The 22,047-nt window shown below is 40.3% G+C and overlaps 1 protein-coding gene across 2 annotated transcripts in view; it reads right to left on the bottom strand.

Annotated features, from left to right (window-relative positions):
• DDX58 (DExD/H-box helicase 58) overlaps nucleotides 1-22,047 on the bottom strand; it is a 72,089-nt gene that overhangs the window by 1,843 nt on the left and 48,199 nt on the right. For both annotated transcript variants that reach the window (XM_025358936.1, XM_025358937.1), the window contains 5 exons: nucleotides 19,812-19,960; nucleotides 16,038-16,128; nucleotides 10,508-10,678; nucleotides 9,203-9,354; nucleotides 2,344-2,487 (listed from right to left, as the gene is read on the bottom strand). In XM_025358936.1, coding sequence (XP_025214721.1) covers nucleotides 2,344-2,487; nucleotides 9,203-9,354; nucleotides 10,508-10,678; nucleotides 16,038-16,128; nucleotides 19,812-19,960 — 707 coding nt within the window. The remainder of the gene's footprint in view (nucleotides 1-2,343; nucleotides 2,488-9,202; nucleotides 9,355-10,507; nucleotides 10,679-16,037; nucleotides 16,129-19,811; nucleotides 19,961-22,047) is intronic.

The following is a 22,047-nucleotide window of genomic DNA, read 5'->3' as shown; positions in this document are numbered from 1 at the left end:
CTTATTTTACAATTGGAGGAAAACAAATATGGATTCACCTAAAGTCCAGAGGACGATCCATGCACCTGACTCCCTTCTACAGGCAGGGTAGGGTTGCAAGTGAGGACACTGGGCATCTCATAGAGAGGAAGATGAAGAAAGACCCAGATAACCCAGCTTCTGAAGGTAGGTACTTATTATTCAAAAACACAAGCGATGTTTGTTGAAAATCTGTGAAGCTGAAGTTCACCAGTGGCCCTAGCAGGCACAATCCAAAGAATACAGGGAAAATGACCAAGGTCAAGGTGCAATTGAAGAAGGTCAGGGACTAACGTGTTCACAGGCCCCACCTAGAGTCAACTTTAGAGTAAACGGCTCAAACAAATGCAGATCCAACATACTAGTCCCTCAGGAAAACATAGGGTCCTAAAAGGGCCATTTTTAGTAGAATAATCACCCAAATTGGAGCTGAAAGGACCTTTTACGCTAAAGAAGCAGACTTAGAAAGGTAAGGGAACTTAGCAATATGACTCCTAATATGCTTTTTGCCCAAACGCTGATGAGAGATTTCTGCTTTCTGAAGATGAATGGAACATCCTGAAGTAATAACTCCTCATCTGAGCCAGCCCAGCCCCTCCACCGTAACCCCACATGCAAGACAGTTATACCCCACATTTCTCTTTGGAGATTTTTCTAGCCCTTTTTCTGAAAGTTTTAAGAACAAAATATAAGGCTGCAATAGAAAGCCAACATTCAGATGTCACATTTTACAAATAAGGATATATTTTCTTCATTATAGAAGTGATCCATAGCCCAAAAGGAATGTTTAGAAAACATAAAGTACTAGGGAAAGAGAAAAAGATCATGGAATCTCACCACCAAAATATTAATACATTTTGGTATAGTTCCCCTAGCCTTTGTTTTTCTGTAGAAAGGTAAGTTTTTTGACTTTCTCTTGACAGTGACAATGGTATTTGCTGCTGTTTCACACAGCTATAAAGTAGCATCTTTATAATTTTGTGTTCTGGTTACTTTTTTCCACATTAGTTTGTAAGCAGTTTTTCATTGTACTACATAAACTTCATAATCTTTAAAATAAACTTTACTTTGGAACAATTTTAGATTTACAGAAAAATTGCAAAGATATCCCAGAAAATTTCTGCATACCCTTTGCCCAGTTTCCCCAAATGCTAACATTTCATATACCACAGTACATTTGTCAAAACCAAGATATTAACATCAGTACATTACTATTATCTAAACTACAGATTTTACCACTCTTTCTCTAGTCATATCCTTTATCTGTTCCAGGAGCTAATCCAGGACACTTCATTGCATGTAGCATGACTTTTTTTTTTTTTTGAGACAGAGTCTTGCTCTGTCACCCAGGCTAGAGTGCAGTGGTGCGACATCAGCTCACTGCAACCTCCGCCTCCTGGGTTCAAGTGATTCTCCTGCCTCAGCCTCCTGAGTAGCTGGGATTACAGGTGCCCACCACCATGCCCAGCTTATTTTTGTATTTTTAGTAGAGACAGGGTTTTGTCATGTTGGCCAGGCTGGTCTCGAACTCCTGACCTCAGGTGATCCACCTGCCTCAGTCTCAAAGTACTGGGATTACAGGCATGAGCCACCATGCTCGGCCTGACCACTTTAATGGCTTTTTTTTAAATGGCTGTGTAATATTAAGTGGCTGTACAGCAATGTTTTAAAACTATTTTTTTCTTTTTTTGAGCCAGGGTCTTACTCTGTCATCCAGACTAGAGTGCAGTGGTGCAATCATGGCTTACTGCAGCCTTGATCTCTCAAGTTCAAACAATCAGCCCACTTAGCCTCCTGAGTAGCTGGAACTACAGGCTCTTGCTACCATGCCCAGCTTTTTTTTTTTTTTTTTAAATTTTTTTTTTTGTGACGGAGTCTCTCTGTCACCTGGGCTGGAGTGGAATGGCGTGATTTCGGCTCACTGCAACCTCTGCCTCCCGGGTTCAAGCAATTCTCCTGCCTCAGCCTCCCGAGTAGCTAAGATTACAGCCGCCTGCCTCTACGCCCAGCTAATTTTTGTATTTTTTGTAGAGACAGGGTTTCATCATGTTGGCCGGGCTGGTCTCGAACTCCTGACCTTGTGATTCACCCACCTCGGCCTCCCAAAGTGTTTGGATTACAGGCGTGAGCCACTATGCCTGGCCAAAAACTATTTATTATTGAACATTTAGTATTTCTTTTTCACTTCTTAGCTTTTTTTCAAATACACAGATCATGGCCACAATAGCAATGGAAATAATAGAGTTTTACTATAAATATTTCACCGACAGTAAGCTTTAGCTAGTGCTAAAACATGACCAGGCACTTTGTAAAAAGGCAGCTTACCTCTATCACTCTTATGTCAGCTGTGTAACATACCAAGGCTTTGCACTTTCCGCAGAGCAGTTTTTTATTTTCCTTATCAGGTACAGGTTTTGGTTTTTCTTGACTATCTCTGATTAATTTTTCATGAGTCTGTATATGCAGAATCTAATGCAAAAATAAAGACCTCAAATATAATTTGAGTATAACACATATAGAGAGAAACAGGCACAGATAGATATATACATATACATGCACATATACAATCATTCATATACAACTTCCATGAACATATGGTACCTGACTTGGTAAAATCACAGATTTTATTGGTTCTCGTAACTTAATATTAGTCAATGTTTAATTGTGGCCTCCAACTAGTCTTTCAATTTCTTCATCAAAAATGCTCATAAAAGCACTAAAGATGTCCATAGAATAGTCATATGAACCATGCTTTCTACTTTAGTGTTTTGCAAAACTTGAAAAAAAGCAAAACCTGTACCAGATATACAATGTGCACTGTTTCAGGCATAATTATATCCATTTGCAGGCACAAACCCAATGAGTGATACAGCAGGCAGAGCCCCTGATACAGTTTGGCTGTATCCTTACCCAAATCTCAACTTGAATTGTTTTCATCTTCCAGAATTCCCGTGTGTTATGGGACGGACCCAGGGAGAGGTAATTGAATCATGGGGGCCAGTCTTTCCTGTGCTATTCTTATGATAGTGAATAAGTCTCACGAGATCTGATGGGTTTATCAGGGGTTTCCACTTTTGCTTCTTCCTCATTTTTCTCCTGCCGCTGCCATGTAAGAAGTGCCTTCTGCCTCCCACCATGATTCTGAGGCCTCCCCAGCCATGTGGAACTGTAAGTCCAATTAAACCTCTTTGTTTTCCCAATCTCATGTATGTCTTTGTCAGTGGCATAAAAACAGACTAATACAGCCCTCAACATCTAAAACCTTTTTTCTCTCTCCCCTTCAGCCACAGGGAATATTGTTGCATATGTATAGTATGATTGTATTCTAATTCAAAATCTAGTCCTTGGCTAAGAACATGGTCCAACTTAGAACCATGGACATGATAGTATAAAACTCTTCATACCAATAAATAGATCTCAAACTGAATGAAAAAAAAAAATCATAGATGCCAACACTGAGATGAGAAAGATTTTAAAGCCCCTAATAAAGATGCTTCGATGGATAATTATAAATACTTTTGAAACATAAAGAGAAAACATAAAGGTTCAACAATGAAATGGAAGACAAAGTTTAGAACTGAAAGATACAACCAAAATAAAAAGGTCAATGGATGGGCTTTCCGTGGCAGAATGGAAGGGACAAAGAAAAGAGTCAGTGATCTGAAAGAACAACAGAAATTACCCAATCTAAACAACAACAAAATACACTGGGGGGGAAAAAAAAAGCAAAGTCTCAAGGACCTGTAGGACTATAAAAAACGATGTCATGGCACTGGAGTTCTGCAAGGAGAGAAGAGCAGGGCTTAAAAAGTATTCAAAGAAATAACAGCCAAATATATCCCAAATTTAACAAGCTACATCAACCAAGATTCAAGAAGCTGAACAAGCTCCAAACAGGATAAACACCTTCAAAAAACACTCTGAGACACATTATAATTAAACTTATGAAAACTGAAGAAAAAAATCTTGAAAGCAGTCAGAGGAAAAAAAAAAAAAAAGACATCTTACCCATAGGGGGAAATCAGTCTGAATAACAGGAGATTTGTCATTAGAAACAATGGAGGCTACCTGGAAGTGGCACAATATTTTTTAAATGCTGAAAGAAAAGAACAGTCCATCCCAGAACCCTAGACTCAGCAAGATGCCACCTTCAAAAATAAGGAAGAAATGAAGACATTCTCAGATGAAGGAACACTGAGAATCTGTCATCAGCAGATTTACCCTAAAATATTGGCTAAAGGAAGTTTTCTAAACAGAGGAAATGATAAAAGGAACCCTGAAACATCATGAAGGAAGAAAGAACACAGATTTCCTCCATGTCTTCTATGGAAGATTCTGTCCGTCCCACTGGTTTATGGTGGCGCCTCTCTATATCAGACTATGCTTTCAAGTGTCCCAGGTGGATCCAGACAGCCTAGATGCAAATAGCGTCCCTGTCACTTAGCAGCTACGTCATTTTGGGCAAGCGCCTCGTTTCTTTACATACAAAATGGGACGATAGCATCTGCTTCATGGACTGTCAGGAGATAACATGAGCTTATGACTGCTCAGGCCTGCCCAGCACAGGGTAAATGCCCATCAGCGTTGCCTCCCTCTGTTAGGCTAGTCTTATGCTAAGAGCCATGAAAATGTTATAATGGGGTGGCTTGTAGTTTTGTATTGATAAGGCAATCTCCATTCATTAGGGATTGCCTTATCAATACAAAACAACTAGCTACCCCTATTTTAATTTTTCTAGAAATATAGCTATTTTCATCTATTTATTATTTTATATAAACTCTAGAACCATTTTATCAAATTAAAAGTATATTTATGCTTTCAATATGGTTTGTGATACATAAATAAGTCATTCAAGAGCATGGCATTTCTTTTATCTTAATATCTCCCAGTAAAATGTATTTGTCCTCATTTCTGCTTCAAACTTTTCTGATTAGGCTGGTAGATGTAATGGTTAAACAGATGGGCTCTACCAACTCTGCCATGAACTAGCTGTGTGATCTACTGGCACTGAAGCTATTCAAGTCTCAGTTTCCTGCCTATAAAATGACATAGGAGGCACTACTATATGGATTGCTGTAAAGCCTATTGATATAAGTAAAGCATTTGCAGGGACTAGTGGAGAGTCAGTGTTCTACATGCATGAGCTGCAGTTATTGTCACTGTGAATGGAAATCTCCCTCCCCCTTATATCTTTTAGTTGGTTACTGATCATACATAGATAATCTGATTCCCATACCACTTCAAATTCAAATTTGCTTTATATAAAAAAAAATTTAGATTTTTTTTTTTTTTTTTTTTTTGAGACAGAGTCTCACTTTGTCACCCAGGCTGGAGTACAGTGGCACAATCTCAGCTCACTGCAACGTCCGACTCCTGGGTTCAAGTGATTCTCCTGGGTTCAAGTGATTCTCCTGCCTCAGCCTCCCAAGTAGCTGGGATTACAGGCAGGTGCCACCACATCCAGCTAATTTTTGTATTTTTAGTAGAGATGGGGTTTCACCATGTTGGCCAGGCTGGTCTTGAACTCCTGACCTCGGGTTATCCACCCACCTCGGCCTCCCAAAGTGCTGGTATTACACGTGTAAGCCACCACACCCGGCTTCCTTTCCCCTACCCCCGCTTTTTGAGATAGATTCCTACTACATTGCCCTGGCTGGACTTGAACTCTTGAGCTTAAATGATCCTCCCATGTAGCTGGGACTATAGGCATGAGCCATCATGCCCAGCTAGACCTAGAATGTTTTGATTTAAAAAACCAAATATACTGGCTGGGCACAGTAGCTCATGCCTATAATCCCAGCCTGTAATCCCGACACTTTGGGAGGCCAAAGCTGGCATATCACTTGAGTCTAGAGTTCAAGACCAGCCTGGGCGACATAGCAAAGCCCCATCTCTACTAAAAATACAAAAATTAATGATGCGTGGTGGCACACACCTGTAGTCCTAGCTACTTGGGAGGCTGAGATTGCAGTGAGCCAAGATCACGCCACTGCACTTCAGCCTGGGAGACAGAGTGAGACCCTGTCTCAAAAAAATAAATAAGAAATAAATAATTTAAAAATTAAAAACCAAACGTGATTTCCCCTTCCTCACTTCTTGCCCCATCCCACCTGAAATTATCTTCATTATTTTTGTAAAAATAAAGGGTGTTCAGGCCTCCTGTTTTTAATCCAATTTTTCACTGTTGTAAAACTGCTACATTATATCCCATTATTTCCCTTTGGACAAATTTCTAGAATTGAAATACCTGGGTTATATGATACACATTTTCCTATGAGCAATTTTAATTTTCTTTTTTAATTAGTTTTTTCAGATATGGTTCTAATCACTACTTAAGCAGAATAGAGGTTACCAGGAAAGAAGGTGAAAATATAACCTTGCCTTTCAGGCATCCAAGTTTTTAAAAAATTCACTTATAATGGTATTCAATTATATACTGAAATTCAATTAAATACTAATAATCTCAAATATTTTAAGTGTTACTCTAGGCAATAGGTATAAATCCTAATAAGCTAAAACTATTACAGCTATACTTAAAACTAAGTAAAAATCAATAACTGGGTAAAGAGGCTCAACCAATCATAAGTCTATGGCATACTGACCTTCACCCATACAACCTAAAAAAGAAGCCTAGCTCCACACGGAGGTGGAGAAAAGCAAACTATCTTAATTATGTACAGTCATGGGTACGCATGTTGGAAGTTCTTTGTTCAAAATGAACTTTCTTTCATCCCATCTTTGTTCTCTGCTTCATGAGGAAAGAAAAGAAGCTTCCTCATTTTGATTTCAAATAAACCTTCACAACCACAACTGCCAGACCCTTCATCCTTATTCCTCCAGAATGAAACACCACCAAATCCTGAAGCGTCCACCATGGAAATCAGTTCTTGGATACCTCTGGGCTGTCTACATGTTAAGATGGCTGCAGAGTGACCAGAGAATTCTGGGGCGGGGGATGGGGAGTGCTCTAGTGACAGCAGGCCACACGCAGACAAGGGACAGTGCAGCTGGGGCGCTGGGGAAGAAAGCAGTCTCCCAGTACTCTCTGCTCCTCCGGCTCCCTTTCCTGTTCTTGCAGATTGCCCTAAAGAGCTCCAAGCTTTTGCCCTCTCTTCTGCAGAGTTCCTTCCTTCCATTAAAACCCATATATAGGGACCAGGATGCTCAAACCCAAACCCCAAACCCTTATCAAAGCACCCACAAAAGGGGGGCTCACCCCTAGAACCATAATTCCCTTTAGTTTTAAGAATATAAGATTTTCCCTACCTCATTATACTTTTACTAAGTCTTTTTTTTTTTTTTTTTAGACAGAGTCTCACTGTGTTGCCCAGGCTGAAGTGCAGTGGTATGATCTCAGCTCACTGCAAGCTCCGCCTCCCTGGTTCACGCCATTCTCCTGCCTCAGCCTCCCAAGTAGCTAGGACTACAGGCACCCACCACCGCACCTGGCTAATTTTTTGTATTTTTAGTAGAGACGGGGTTTCACCGTGGTCTCAATCTCCTGACCTCGGGATCCACCCGCCTCGGGCTCCCAAAGTGCTGGGATTACAGGCGTGAGCCACCGCACCCGGCCTTTACTAAGCCTTAGAAAGCAAATCCTTCCCCTTTGAACAGGGCAGCTGGGCCTGGTCATGTATTATAGGACAGGGATACCAACACAACTCAGGCCTCCCGGCTGCCAGTAACTCCCAGCTACACTGGTTATAGGGCTTCTTGTTCCCTACCATCTCTGCCTATCTATCTGTAGGTGTTAGGGGAACCCCAAATGCTATTACACAGCCTGATTCAACAGATATGTAACCCATTTCCTCCTCACCCCACTCCTTATCCTGGTGTGCTGGCTACAAAAGAATGCCTACATCTGGTCTAGCCTCTCTCTTCCTCAACAGACTTTTACTCTATTGCTTCTGTCACATGAGTCTAAGTAGCCTGTCACCTAGGAGAAGAGATAAAAATTATGCCATGGTTATTAAAACTCGTGGTTTTAAAACATGTTTTGGCAATATATTTTACAAAATGGAAAGGTGGCTCAGTGAAAAGAGAATCCCATCCCCAGTAAAACTAAGGGAGGAACTACATAATTTCCCTGCAATTCTCCTCACTGAAAATGTGGAAGACATGGTTCTGGATAACTTAATCTCCCATAAACATTTTAGGAAGAAAAATGTTTTTTAGATTAGTAAACACTGCCAAAGTTGTGATTTGTGTCCTAAAGTAAGTGTTAATCTGCTTTCGATAATTGATTGTCAATACTTTTTGGAGCACAGAGATTATGACTTTTTAAAATTATAGACACTATGGAGTTGGTCTATTAAACTGTAAGGTTCATCTTCATGAAGTTAAACTATGTGTCACACGTCTATCCAATAACAGCTCTCATTTCTTGGGCATGTATTTTATGCCAGGCACTAAGAGATACAATGCATACATCTCATTTATCCTCATGACCACCCTGGGAATTAAATACTATTATGTCCCCCACTTTTTACACGAGGAGACCGATTATTTAAAAGACAGAGCAACTGCCTGAGGTCACACATCTTGCAAGTGACAGAACTGGGATTTGAACCATGGATTCTAGTGTTAAAGCTCTCCCCTAGCCCTGCAGTGACCATGCTTCCAGAGCTTCTGAGCCTATGTAAATCTCTGCAATGGGTCTGGAGAAAGTGTAGGTATGTGTTTCTTGACTTTCTCCAATCTGATTTCATGCTTCTGTGTTATGGAAATTACAATGGAAAGAAGGTTATTACACTAAGAAGTTGATCTGAATAGGTATGCCACTCCAAGGTATATATGATTGTCCACAGCTATAAAAAGACATTCCAATACCTGCATCATGACCTAGGAGCTTTTCTCTGAGGACTCATTGGAGAGAGAGAGATTTAAGGAAGAGACTAAGAAGAGCTGTTGTTTTCAGTATTAGGATATAGTCCTTGAGATGAACTGTCAACTACAGAAATCCTAGCTCAATTTGCCTTTTAGATCTGAAAACATAACTTCAGTTATTAGCACTATTAAATATAATCTAACCTCATTGACACTTAAAAACAGAATGAAGTTAATATTCGCTAAGTATAAACTTTTTGTTGTAACACTCTAAGCAATATGATAAAAGGTACCAACCATCCTCACCTTCCCTGATAGTTATTTATAGTCAGATGCTGAAAGAATAACATAGACTTACCTTTTCCCTAAATACTGCTTCATCCCATGTCTGAAGGCGTAAAATAGAGTCATTCATCATTTTTTCTTTGTACATGTTTATTTGTTCTTTTTCAATTACACCAGCATTACTAGTCAGAAGGAAGCACTTGCTACCTCTTGCTCTTCCTCTGCCTATCAGAAAATAAATATTTTAGTTGGTGTTTTTGACTTAAAGCTCTGATATAATCTGCAAATAGGTAAACAGATAGAGGTAGTCCTAAAATTCAACTTTGGTTCACTGAATCCCACTTCCCAGGAAAGTTGAGCTATTAAAGAGTGAACTCATGAGGCAGCACTGCTTGAACCCAGGAGTTTGAAGTTGCAGTGAGCTAGAATTACACCACTGCACTCTAACCTGGGTGACAGAACAAGACCTGTCTACATGAACCCCCAGTATGACACTGTGATGGCTCTAAGATGAGCAATAAACAGGCCCTCCTTCGAGAACCTTCTAGACAATGAGGAAATAAGATCTCTTCATAACCAGCAAAACATAGGTGGAAAATTTTAAGTGTTATTACAAAGATAGATATAAAGGGTTACAGGCTTTATATATTCCAAAGAGAGATTTTTACCAGCTAGGAGGATTAGGGTCAGATGATATGGAGGCAGGGGAAGAGGTAAAATGAAGAGTAGCAGTACCTGAGCAGTTCCTTCAACAAGCAATAAATGAGGAAGTCAGGTTGGCGGAAGTGGATAATGAACAAAAGGGAAGAATGGATAATAAAGTTGGAAAGAAATGGGTGCTGGATTTTGGAAACTTTAGCATCAAGTAAATTGGGGAACCACTGGCGTTTCAATACAAGGAAGTGACATGATCACAGCTGTTTTTCAGGAAAAGTAGTATGATAGCTGTACTTATGGAAATTGGAAGAAGAAAAGGAAAAAGGAGGGAAGACTAGTTAGGAGACTAGTCTAGTCCAGGTGGGGCAGAAGAACTGTGGAGTATCCCTTCTTGAATACAGGGGGCCCTTCAGCCCACCAGCACCACCATGAAAGGTCTACAGGTTGACTGGCAAAGCTTCAATCCAAGTGGGAATTATTCTTCCATAAATATATCAGTCAATGCCAGGCAAGTGAGCAGCATCATTGTAAGAATCAAAGTAGAGTTTATGTTAGTGAACAAAACTGTAGCCACCTCGAAGGCCAATGATACTAAAGTGCACTGTGCCATTGTTTACATACTCAACCATGGCTCAGTAAAGAGAAAGGCCAGAATGACACATACACTTACAAATCAGTCAAAACAGAATCCATGTAGGAATGGTCTCAAAGCTTCTCTTACCTCTGGTTTGGATCATTTTTATGACATTGCCCACATACTCATACAGGATGACAAGATTGCACTGTGCAATGTCAATGCCTTCATCAGCAACTGAGGTGGCAATCAGAATATTGTGATCTCCATTGACTTTGAATGCATCCAATATACACTTCTGTGCTGGGAGGGTCATTCCTGTGTCAGAGTAAGAGGGCGTTATACAACTCACCAAAGAGGGAACTTCCCCCTTGAAAAAACAGTTACTAATTATGGAATGCTTATTACATGCCAAGTGCTGTGATAAGTACTTTATATCCATGATCTCACAACACACCTAGGCAGTGGGGTCTGTTTCTATGGCTGTTTCAGAAGGGACATTTAGGGTGGCATCTAACGCTTAGACTCTGCCACAAGACTGAGTTCAAATCCCAGCTCTGGGGGACTTATTGGTTGTATGGCTTTAGCCATATTATCCAAGAAACACACTTGTTTGCAGAAATATCAACAGCTAATTGTAACACCTTTACATGTGTGTAAGAATTTATAGCTGACAAAACATTTTCACGTCTTCTCACCAGAGTGATATCATCATAAAGCCCTATAGGTCAACGGGTAAGTGTTCCGATTCCCCTTAACAAATGAGGGCCGTGCCAGGCGTGGCTCACGCCTGTAGTTATAACACTTTGGGAGGCCAAGGCAGGTGAATCACTTGAGCCTAGGAGTTTGAAATCAGCCTGGTTAACACAGGGAGAACCCATCTCTACAAAAAAATTTAAGAATTTGCTGGGCATGGTGGCACACACCTGTAGTCCCAGCTACTCAGGAGGCTTAGGTAAGAGAATCACCTGAGCCAGGGAAGTTGAGGCTGCAGTGAGCCATGATGGCGCTACTACACTCCAGCCTGGGCAACAGAATGAGACTATCTCAAAAAATAAAATAAAGACACAAATGAAGGGGCTTGAGGTTCCAGAAGTAAGGTAAGCTGACAAGCTAGCTATCAGCAGTGTTGGGCCTTGAACTTCAGTTTAAGACCCTAATAGTGTGCACTGTTGGGGTGTCGGCCTCCCCATACACAAACTAAATCATTTTCTGCCACACCCACCCACAATACAGTTGTATTATGTTTCTCTATGAAAAAGGCAATGCTGTCTGCTCACCAATCCTGTTTATTTCTCCTGCTGGGGGCACACAGCTGAATTATACTTCCCAATCTAACCTGTCACTAATGGCATGTAGGCAGAGGTCATGTGTGTATCTTCCAAACCAGACCCCTAAAAATTGTCCATGTTCTTGTTATTTCTCATCAATGGATGATAAGGTCACAGTAGAGGACTTAGAGATCCCCTGTGAGCCATAACAAGGAAAGAGCCTGGGTCCCTACAATAAGTGGAAGAGGATGGAGCAGAGCCCCCACCCCTACCTATCTATACTTGGGAGCGTAAGTGAGCAGAGCCCCCACCCCTACCTACCTACACCTGTGAGTGTGAGGTATAACTTTTATTTTGCCCTGCCCCTGAGATCATGGGGGTTGTCTGTTAGAGCAATCAGATTACCCTGATTTGCACACAGCCTGTTCCTGGCTGCAGCTACTGGACTGAAATAAACATTTGAACTATGTTGGGCCAATGCAATTCTTCCCTCTTGGAATCTGAAATTGGGATTTGGAGACAGGTAGTAAATCAGGAAGGTGTGGGGCAGTCATGAATGGAGAAGCAGAGAGAGCAATCTGTAAAAGGAAACTATGAAGCAGATGTGCAGGATTCAGAAAAATTTCCAGTCCCAGTTGCAATTGTCCAAAGCCCGAGTGCACTTCCAGACTGTGGGTTCTATGGTAGACCCAATTACCCCTGTAGCAGCTACACCCCCTTGTGCTTAGACTAGCCTAAGTGGGTTTCTGTTAATTGGGGAAAAGAAAGCATCTTGACTAAAACAACCACATACTGCCTTCTAATATCCTATGATAGTGGAGGCTACATTTAAATTGTCTGAATATGGTGTGAAGTTCGGATGTGATAATTACCCAGTTTGTGTGATCATGGTGGACACCCAAAATGGTGGCTCAAACAATATGCACACTTCAAACTGTGTGGATCCTAAAGACATCTACGTTTGTCTATTAGTAGAATCACCTGATCTCCACTCACTGCTCACTGGGCGGACCCACCTCAGGCAGGTAGAGGAAGGTAATGTGTATTACTTTCCATTACCTAGCTGGCAGTGGACTCAGAGTTTGTGGAAAAAGATCCCTTGTGATTTTTGAATTATTTACTATTCAAAGTCATGAAAATTCAAATGCAGGCAGCTTTATTTTCAGAAAGGTGCTTAAAAATCAATCTCTAAACATTATTTTGATTTTACTTTTGAGCTTGCTTTATCCAGAATACTTTTTTTAAAGATACGTACTTTCTGTTATTTTTGAATCCATGTATTCTCAGTAAAACCAAAACCAAACAAATGATGAACATTGTGGACCATTACATAAAACTTCTGGATGTGAATAATAGCTAACATTTAACATATATTGAGCACTCACCATATGCCAGGCATTGTTCTAAACCAGGAGTTGGCAAACTTTTTCCATAAAGGGCTAGATGTATAGTAAATACTTTAGGCTTTGCAGGCCATGCTGTCTCAGCTACTCAACACTGCCATTATAGTGTGAAAGCAGCCACAGACAACACATACATGAATGGTCATGACTGTGTTCCCCCCAAAGATTATTTTATAGACAATGAAATGTGAATTGCACAAGCCTTTCACATGTCATAAAATATTCCTTTTCAAACAAAAATCATTCTTAGCTCAAGAGTCATTCATAAGCAGGCAGTGAGCCAGATTTTGCTAATGACATTAACCCTCTCAGCTAGGTACTCTTATTATTTTTCCATTTGACAGATGAAGAAAGTAAGTCATGAAGATGTTAGATAACCTACTTCTTCACAAAACAGGAAATTAAGAAATGGAAATTTGGAAATATACAAATTTAGCAAACTGAACTTTTGCTTATTTACATGCAGCTTTTTATAAAAAAGCTGTTCACAATTCTTCTAGCTTAACTGTGCAAGGAAGAGGATGAGACCAGAAACAAATTCAGCTAAAATTGTCTTAATTACCCGGTAAATCAAGTTTAACCCATTCGATAAAAGCTATGGAGTTCACACTGATAAACTGAGTGAAGAAAATACTTCAGTGGTTTCCACCTCACAGTTAACAGAATTTATAAAAGCTCCAACTGGCTAGGCACGGTGTTTCACACCTGTAATCCCAGCATTTTGGGAGGCGAAGGTGGCAGATTACTTGAGGCCAGGAGTTCAAGACCAGCCTGGCCGACATGGCGAAATCCTTTCCCTACTAAAAATACAAAAATTAGCTGGGCATGGCGGCATGCACCTGTAATCCCAGCTACTTGGGAGGCCGAGGCATGAGAATCGCTTGAAACTGGAAGGTTGCAGTGAGCTGAGTTCGTGCCACTGCACTCTAGCCTGGAAAACAGAGCAAGACTCTGTCTCAAAAATAAAATAAAATAAATAAAAGTTCCAATTTTTTCCTAATGTATTTCCAGCCCAAATCTTGAGATATATTTTTCTATGGCCAAAACAATTTATTTTCACTATCATCATCTACTAAACAATGAGCATCTCTGGAACAGACATCATACGTGATTAATTTCTTAATTTATTCATCTATTCAGTCAAACATTTATTCAGTAATTATGGCTTGTCAGATAAAAATAATGATTAAAAGGTCCATTTTTATCCACAAGGAGCTCATATTTTGTGGAAGAAAAATATAAATAGGAAGCTATAATTGAGTGTGATGAGCACAGAAAGGATGCTATAGGAATGTGGAAGTAGGAGATCTCTACCAGTTTTTGGAGGTTGGGGAAGGCTACATGGGAGAAGCACAATGCCTGGCACAGCATAAGTTATAAATAAATGTTGTTGAATGAATGGATGAATAAATGAACAAACCAATAAGAAAATATTTCCTGAGTGTCTATGTGTGGAGAAACAACAAAGTTTGAAAATCAAGTAGGACTCATGTTGGAGTCAGATCGCAGAGTACTTTGAATCCCAACCACGAGAATACGGTGTTAGACCTCATTTGGTGAGCCACTTTTTTTTTTTTTGAGACAGAGTTTCTCTCTGTGGCCCAGGCTGGAGTGCAGTGGCGCAATCTCGGCTCACTGTAAGCTCCGCCTCCCGGGTTCACGCCATTCTCCTGCCTCAGCCTCCCAAGTAGCTGGGACTACAGGCACCCGCCACCAGCTCCAGCTAATTTTTTTGTATTTTTTTTTAGTAGAGACAGGGTGTCACTGTGTTAGCCAGGATGGTCTTGATCTCCTGACCTCGTGATCCGCCCGCCTCAGCCTTCCAAAGTGCTGGGATTACAGGCGTGAGCCACCATGCCCAGCCTGGTGAGCCACTTTTTAAGACCCGAATCTACTTTTCATATTTGTGATATTTAAAAATTACATGAAGGGAAAGTGCGAGGGCGATAACTGGGGACTGACAGGGTGGGCATGGGAGGGTGCTTATTATAAACAACACTAAATAGGAAGACTTGTCAGCGCCAGTCACTGAGGGGTGGGGGGCACAGCTGTGAGGTGGTCAGGATGAGGGCAGGCCACCTAGGATCCTCCCAGATAATAACATAGGCAGCCTGTTACCATTTGATCACTCTAGCTGGATTTCAGCATTGTCTGCTTGGACTTTTTAAAATTGTAAAATACATAATACACACGAAAGCTATGCATATCTACTGCTTAAAGAATAACAATAAAACAGAAACAGAACATTTCTATTTCCAGTTAATCTTAATCTATTGGTTGAAAATTTGAGCAGGATAATAATGCACTCAAGCATGACTTAAAAAACATCCCTGGCTTTGTCTGTAGGACATATGAGAGGAGGCAATGTCTACAAGAAAAGAGACTGGAGTGGTTTTTGGCGTTTGAGCATTGTGATGGCTTTTTGATGCATTAACTTGGCTAGGCCAAACAACAGTTCCCAGCAATTCATCTAGCTACAGCTGTGATTCAAGTCCCTAATCAGTTGACTTTAAGTCAAATAGAAAAAGAGTTCATTCCAGGTGGGCCTGCCTAATCAGGTGAGCCTTTTAAAAGACAGCTTAGGCCTTCTCCGAGCTCAGAGACTCCAGACAGCTCATGCCTGTGGGGTTGTAGTCTGTTCCTGATAGTCCCTTCCTGACTACCTGTCCTACAGACTTCAGACTTGCTTTGCCAGCCCAATTGTGTAAAATAATTCCTTGCAAGAAATCTCTGTATGTGTGCATATGTGAGACACATGCCTCTCATATATATGTATAATCACCTACTGCTTTTGCTTCTCTGGTTAAACCTTGACTGATACAAGCATTAAAACAGAATTTGAAATATATATTAAATATATATTAAAATTTATATTTATTAAATATTCAATATTTAATATTGAAATATATTAAAACAGAATTTGAAATATATATATATACACACACACATATACATATTCTTAAATGCATAATCCACTAAATCTAATTCACTATATATAAATACCTGTGTTCTGATTTGTTTTGCCACGTCCAGTCAATATGCCAGGTTTTAGAAAACTGAGTTTAGGATTTCCTTCAATCCAATTTTTTAAAGCCTGAAAATGAAAAGCAATTATCAATTGGACACTCCTTATAAATCATTTGTACTAATTCAATATTGAAATACATGCAAAAAGAAAAAAATTTAAAGTTAGTATATGTACAGTTTTCAGACTGACAAACCTGAGAAAAAAAGCATTTTGGAATTGAACTCTATGTAATAATTAACTAAAATGGCATAGATCTCTGTGACCTGATATGGTTTAATCTCTAAGACTTTTTTTTTTTTTTTTTTTTTTTTTTTGAGATGGAATCTTGGTCTATCACCTGGGCGCAAGTGACTCTCCTGCCTCGGCCTCCCAAAATGCTGGGATTACAAGTGTGAGCCACTGTGTCCAGTACTTAAAAACTTTTGAAATTCCAGTGGTTTGTTGCTAGTATGTAGAAATACAGTTGAATTATGTATATTGATCTCATGTCCTGCAATCACGCTAAACTCACTTATTCTACATACCCACTATTTTGAACTTTTGTTTTTTCTCTTAAAAATGTCTTAGAGATGGCCAGGTGCGGTAGCTCATGCCTGTAATCCCAGCACTTTGGGAGGCTGAGGTGGGTGGATCACGAGGTCAGGAATTCAAGACCAACCTGGGCAACATGGCAAAAGCCTGTCTCTACTAAAAATACAAAAATTAGCTGGGCATGGTGGCACACGCCTGTGGTCTCAGCTACTCAGGAAGCTGAGGCAAGAGAATCACTTAAACCCGGGAGGTGTAGATTGCAGTGAGCCGAGGTTGTGCCACTGCACTCCGACCTGGGTGACAGAGCGAGACTCTGTCTCAAAATTAAATAAATAAATAAAAATAAAAATGAGCTGGGTGTGGTGGTATACACCTGCAGTCCCAGCTACTGGGGAGGCTGAGATGGGAGAATCACCTAAGCCAGGGAAGTTGAGGCTGCAGTAAGCTGTGATCACACTAGTGTACTCCAGCCTGGCCAATGACAGTGAGACCCTGTCTCAAAAAAAAAAAAAAGTTTTTAAAGTACCATTTATAATAGCATCAAAAAATTAATACCTAAGTATAAGGCTAACAAAATATGTGCAGAATCTGCTGAAAATGACAAAACACTGATAAAAGAAACCAAAGAACATCTGGTTAGTCCACCTTTAAGGTAGCCCTCAATGATCTCCACCTTCTGTATTCAGATCCTCGTGTAATCCCCTCCCCTGAGTGTGAAGGGGACTTACTGACTTGCTTTTAATGAATAAAATACAACAGATGCAATGTGGCATCATTTCCAAGATGAAGTTATGACTGTGGCTTCCAAATTAGATACCCTCTATCTCAATCTCTGGGATCACTCTTTCTAGGGGAAGCCATCTGCTGGTCTGTGAGGTGGACGTGTGGAGAGACCCACATGAGTGAACTCAGAGGCTCTTCAGCCAACAGCCATATGAGAGGAGTTTGGAAGTTAACCTCCCCCAGTGAAGCCTTGAGTCAAGCCATGGCCAACACCTTCACTACAGCCTCATGAGAGATCTTCAGCAACACCCAGTTAAATTGTTTCCAGATTCATGGCTCATAGATGTTTCTTGTTTCCAGACACTCAGTTTTGGGGTAATTGTTCCTCGGCATTATTTAACTAATATGGAAGCCATATAAAGAAAGAGATATACTATGGTCATGGATTAGAACACTCAATATTGTCAAGATGTCATTTCTCCCCCAATTTTATCTTTATGTATTTTTAAAAATATTTTATTTTTTCAAGACCAAGTCTCACTCTGTCACCTGGGCTGGAGTGCAGTGGTGCAATTTCAGCTCACCACAGCCTTCGCCTCCCAGGTTCAAGTGATTCTCCTGCCTCGGTCTCCCAAGTATCTATGATTACAGGGGCAAGCCACCACGCTAGGCTAATTTTTGTATTTTTAGTAGAGACAGGGTTTCACCATGTTGGCCAGGCTGATGTCAAACTCCTGACTTCAAGTGATCCGCCCGCCTCAGCCTCCCAAAGTGGTGGGATTAGAGGTGTAAGCCACCATGCCCAGCCTCAATTTTATGTTCAGATTCAATAAAGTCCCAGCAGACTTTTTCATAGATGTGGACAAGTTGCCTCAAAAATGTATATAGAAAGGCAAAGGAACATAGCTAAAAATAACCTTTAAAAAAAAAATTGGAGGACTCACATCACCCCATTTCAAGACTTACTATCAAGCTACAGTAATCACGACAGCGTGGAATGGGTGAAGAGGTATATGTATGGATCAATAAACAAAATAGAGAATCCAGAAACAGATCCATGCAAATATAGTCAACTGATGTTTTCAGAAGTTACAAAGGCAATTCAATGAAGAAAAGATCGTCTTGTCAACATACAGAACTGGAACAACTGAATGTCCACATACAAAAAGAAAAAAAGAAAGCATCTCAACCAATACCTCACGCCTTATACAAAATTAATTTAAAATTGACTGCAGACCTAAATGTAAAATGTAAAGCTGTAACACTTCCAGATGACGACATAGTGAAAATCTTTGTGACCTTAGGTAAGCAAAGAAAAACCCATAAAAGAAAAAACTGATATACTGAACTTTGTCAAAACTCAAAACTTTCAATCTGCAAAAGATACTGTCAAGAGAATAAGCAGACAAGCCACAGACCAGAAGAAAATATTTGCAAATCACATTTCTGACAGAGGACTTTTTTGTCAGACTATAGAAAGAATTCTCAAAAATTCAATCAAATGATAAACCAATCTTTTCAAACCAGAAGATCTGAACAGACACCTCACCAAGGCAGATACAGATGGCTAATAAGCAGAAGAAAGATGTTCAGCCATATTACTCATTAGTGAAATGCAAATTAAAACTGTAGTGAGGTATCATTACCTACCCATAAAATGACTAAAATTTAAAAAGTAAAGAAAGGAAGAAATTCTTGCTCTACAAGTATCAATACTTATAATTAGAGTGATTAACACAGTGACAGCACGAAGCCAGGTTCCAAAACTTTGGGAGGCCAAGGTGGGAGGATTATGTGAGGCCAGGAATTCAAGACCAGTCTAGGCAACATAGCAAGACCCCATCCCTACAAAAATGAATAAATAAATTAGCTGGGCATGGTGGCACATGACTATAGTCCCAGGCATGGTGGGAGAGGGGGCTGAGGTGGGAGAATTGCTTGAGTTTGAGAGGTTGAGGGTGCAGAGAGCCATAATTGTGCCATTGCATTCCAGCCTAGGTGACAGAGTGAGACCGTCTCTAAGTGAAACAAACAAACAAACAAAAAACACAGTGAGGAGTATTAGTGTAAGGATAAACATATATTCAGAACAGAATAGAGAACCCCAAAACAGACCCCCACATACACATATATGGTTTCCTGACCGTAGAGAGAAAACAGCTTTTTTTTTTCTTTGACACAGGTTCTACCTCTGTTGCTTGGGCTGGAGTGCGGGAGTACACTGTCATGATCACTGCAGCCTCAAGCAATCCTCGAGCCTTAGCCTCCCAAGTAACTGGAATTACAGGTGCACACCACCAGCTAATTTTTCTTTTTTAAGAGATGAGGTCTCACTATGTTGCCCAGGCTGGTCTTGAACTCTTGGCCCAAGCAATTCTCCTGCCTCGACTTCCCAGACTTCTGGGATTACAGGCGTGAGCCACCATACCCAGCCCAATCTTTTCAATGAACAGTGCTGAGTCCATTTGTTATCTACAAGGAGAAAAAAAGCTTACATCCACAAGTGCTCTGGTTTTCACAAAGAGAATTGTGATTGTCTCTGGGTTTAAGTGGTACTCTTCTTGTAAGATGAAGCGGAGGTCTTCAAGTTTAGGGTTCTCATTGCTGGGATCCCTGGAAACACTTTCTAGTTCCTGCAGCTTTTCTGCAAATGGGAAACATTTTATAAATTTTATAAATGGCTAATAAATTCTAAAAATTTAGAACACACTGTGACCTTTAGCTATCGTTCAAACAGTTAATCTCTACATCTTTGACCAGAATGTTTTGAGTAATAACTACTGATTTAAGTTGGTACAACCTTTTAAGAGGCAATTTGGCAATATCTATCAAAACATAATACACACACATCCTTCGATCCAATAATTCTACATCTAAGAAGTTTGAGACACAGTTATATTTAGAAAATTATGGAAGAGGTCTCCAAGGATTTCACTGTACCACTGTTTAAGGTATAAAAGAAAAACAGAAAACCTAAGTGCCCAACAATAGGAAAACAGTTCAATAGATCATGGGCTATGCATCTAATATTAATAAAATGTGGCTGTGAAAATCAATAAGGGAGTTATGTACATGATATATATGATACCAAAATATTTTAAGGTTAAAAAAAATCAAGGTAAGGACACTATGTTCAGTATGGTCCCATCTTTAAAAATATAGTTAGGCTGGGTGGGGTGGCTCACACCTGTGATCCCAGCACTTTGGGAGGTTGAGATGGGTGGATCACCCTCAGGGGTTCAAGACTAGACTGGTCAACATGGTGAAACCCCGTCTCTACTGAAAATACAAAAATTAGCTGGGCATGCTGGCGGGCGCCTATAATCCCAGCTCCTCAGGAGGATAAGGCAGGAGAATCACTTGAACCTGGGAAGCAGGGGTTACAGTGAGCCAAGATCTCACCACTGCACTCCAGCCTGGGAAAGAGAATGATACTCTGTCTCAAAAAAAAGAAAAAAGAAAAAAAAATACATATAGTTATAAAACAGGGATGTGTTATAGCCAGATCATACCAGACTATGGGACTATGGGAATCAATTGTGGTTTCTGTTTTATTGTTTTTTTGTTTGTTTGTTTTTCTTGAGATGCAGTCTCCTGTCACTCAGGCTGGAGTGCAGTGGCACGACTTGGCTCACTGCAACCTCTGCCTTCTGAGTTCAAGCGATTCTCCTGCCTCAGCCTCTCAAGTAACTGGGATTACAGGTGCGTGCCACCACATCTGGCTAATATTTTGTATTTTTAGTAAAGATGGGGTTTCACCATGTTGGTCAGGCTGGTCTTGAACTCCTGACCTCAGATGGCCCACCCATCTCAGTCTCCCAAAGTGCTGGCACTACAGGTGTGAGCCACCATGCCTGGCCAATTGTTAAATTGTATTACTTTTTTCAATTATCTATGCTTTTGAGGTTAGTTACATCTATTGTATCTGTACGGTAGAAATACTATAGAATGATGTGCTGCTCATCTCTTTTTAACACTAGTTCAATGACATCTTGTTGGTAGCCTGGAATTCACTACAGTGGAAGCAGTTATACCATGGAAATCAAGAAAACACAAAAAATCAGTGCTGGATTGATTGATTGAGACAAGGACTCACTCTATCACCCAAGCTGGGGTCCAGTGGTGCAATCTCAGCTCACTGCAACCTCTGCCTTCCAGGCTCAGGTGATCCTCCCACCTCAGCTTCCCATGTAGCTGGGACCACAGGAGCATACCACCACGCTCAGCTAATTTTTGTATTTTTTGTAGAGATGGGGTTTCGCCATTCTGCCCAGACTGATCTCCAGCTCCTGGGCTCAAGTAATCTACCCACCTTAACCTCCTAAAGTGCCACGGTGACAAATGTAAGCCACCATGTCATGCTTAATTTATGTTGAGAGTTTAGACTTATGAACATGATAAAAAAATGATAATACAGATTAAATTTAGCAATTACATTGTGAATAGCACAAAATATGGAGAAACAGTCTCCTGGTTTTTGAAAAACTATTATACAATTCAGCAAAAAATTGCTTGCATCATTGGCAAACGAGTGAAGTTCCAACATACACCTTTGTTGTTTCATTTTCATCTTCTAATATTAACGAAACTATATACTAACAACCATATCAGAAAGAACCACACTTCTTTGTCATTGCAACCCTTGGTTGGCCATGTATACAAAAAATCTGCAAAAACCACCAAAAGCATTCTATGAGAATTAATTGGCTATGTGGATTTTATAATAAAGAA

This window comes from Theropithecus gelada, chromosome 15 (assembly GCF_003255815.1).
Source record: "Theropithecus gelada isolate Dixy chromosome 15, Tgel_1.0, whole genome shotgun sequence".
NCBI lineage: Eukaryota > Metazoa > Chordata > Mammalia > Primates > Cercopithecidae > Theropithecus > Theropithecus gelada.
This window is presented reverse-complemented; position numbering and strand designations above follow the sequence as displayed.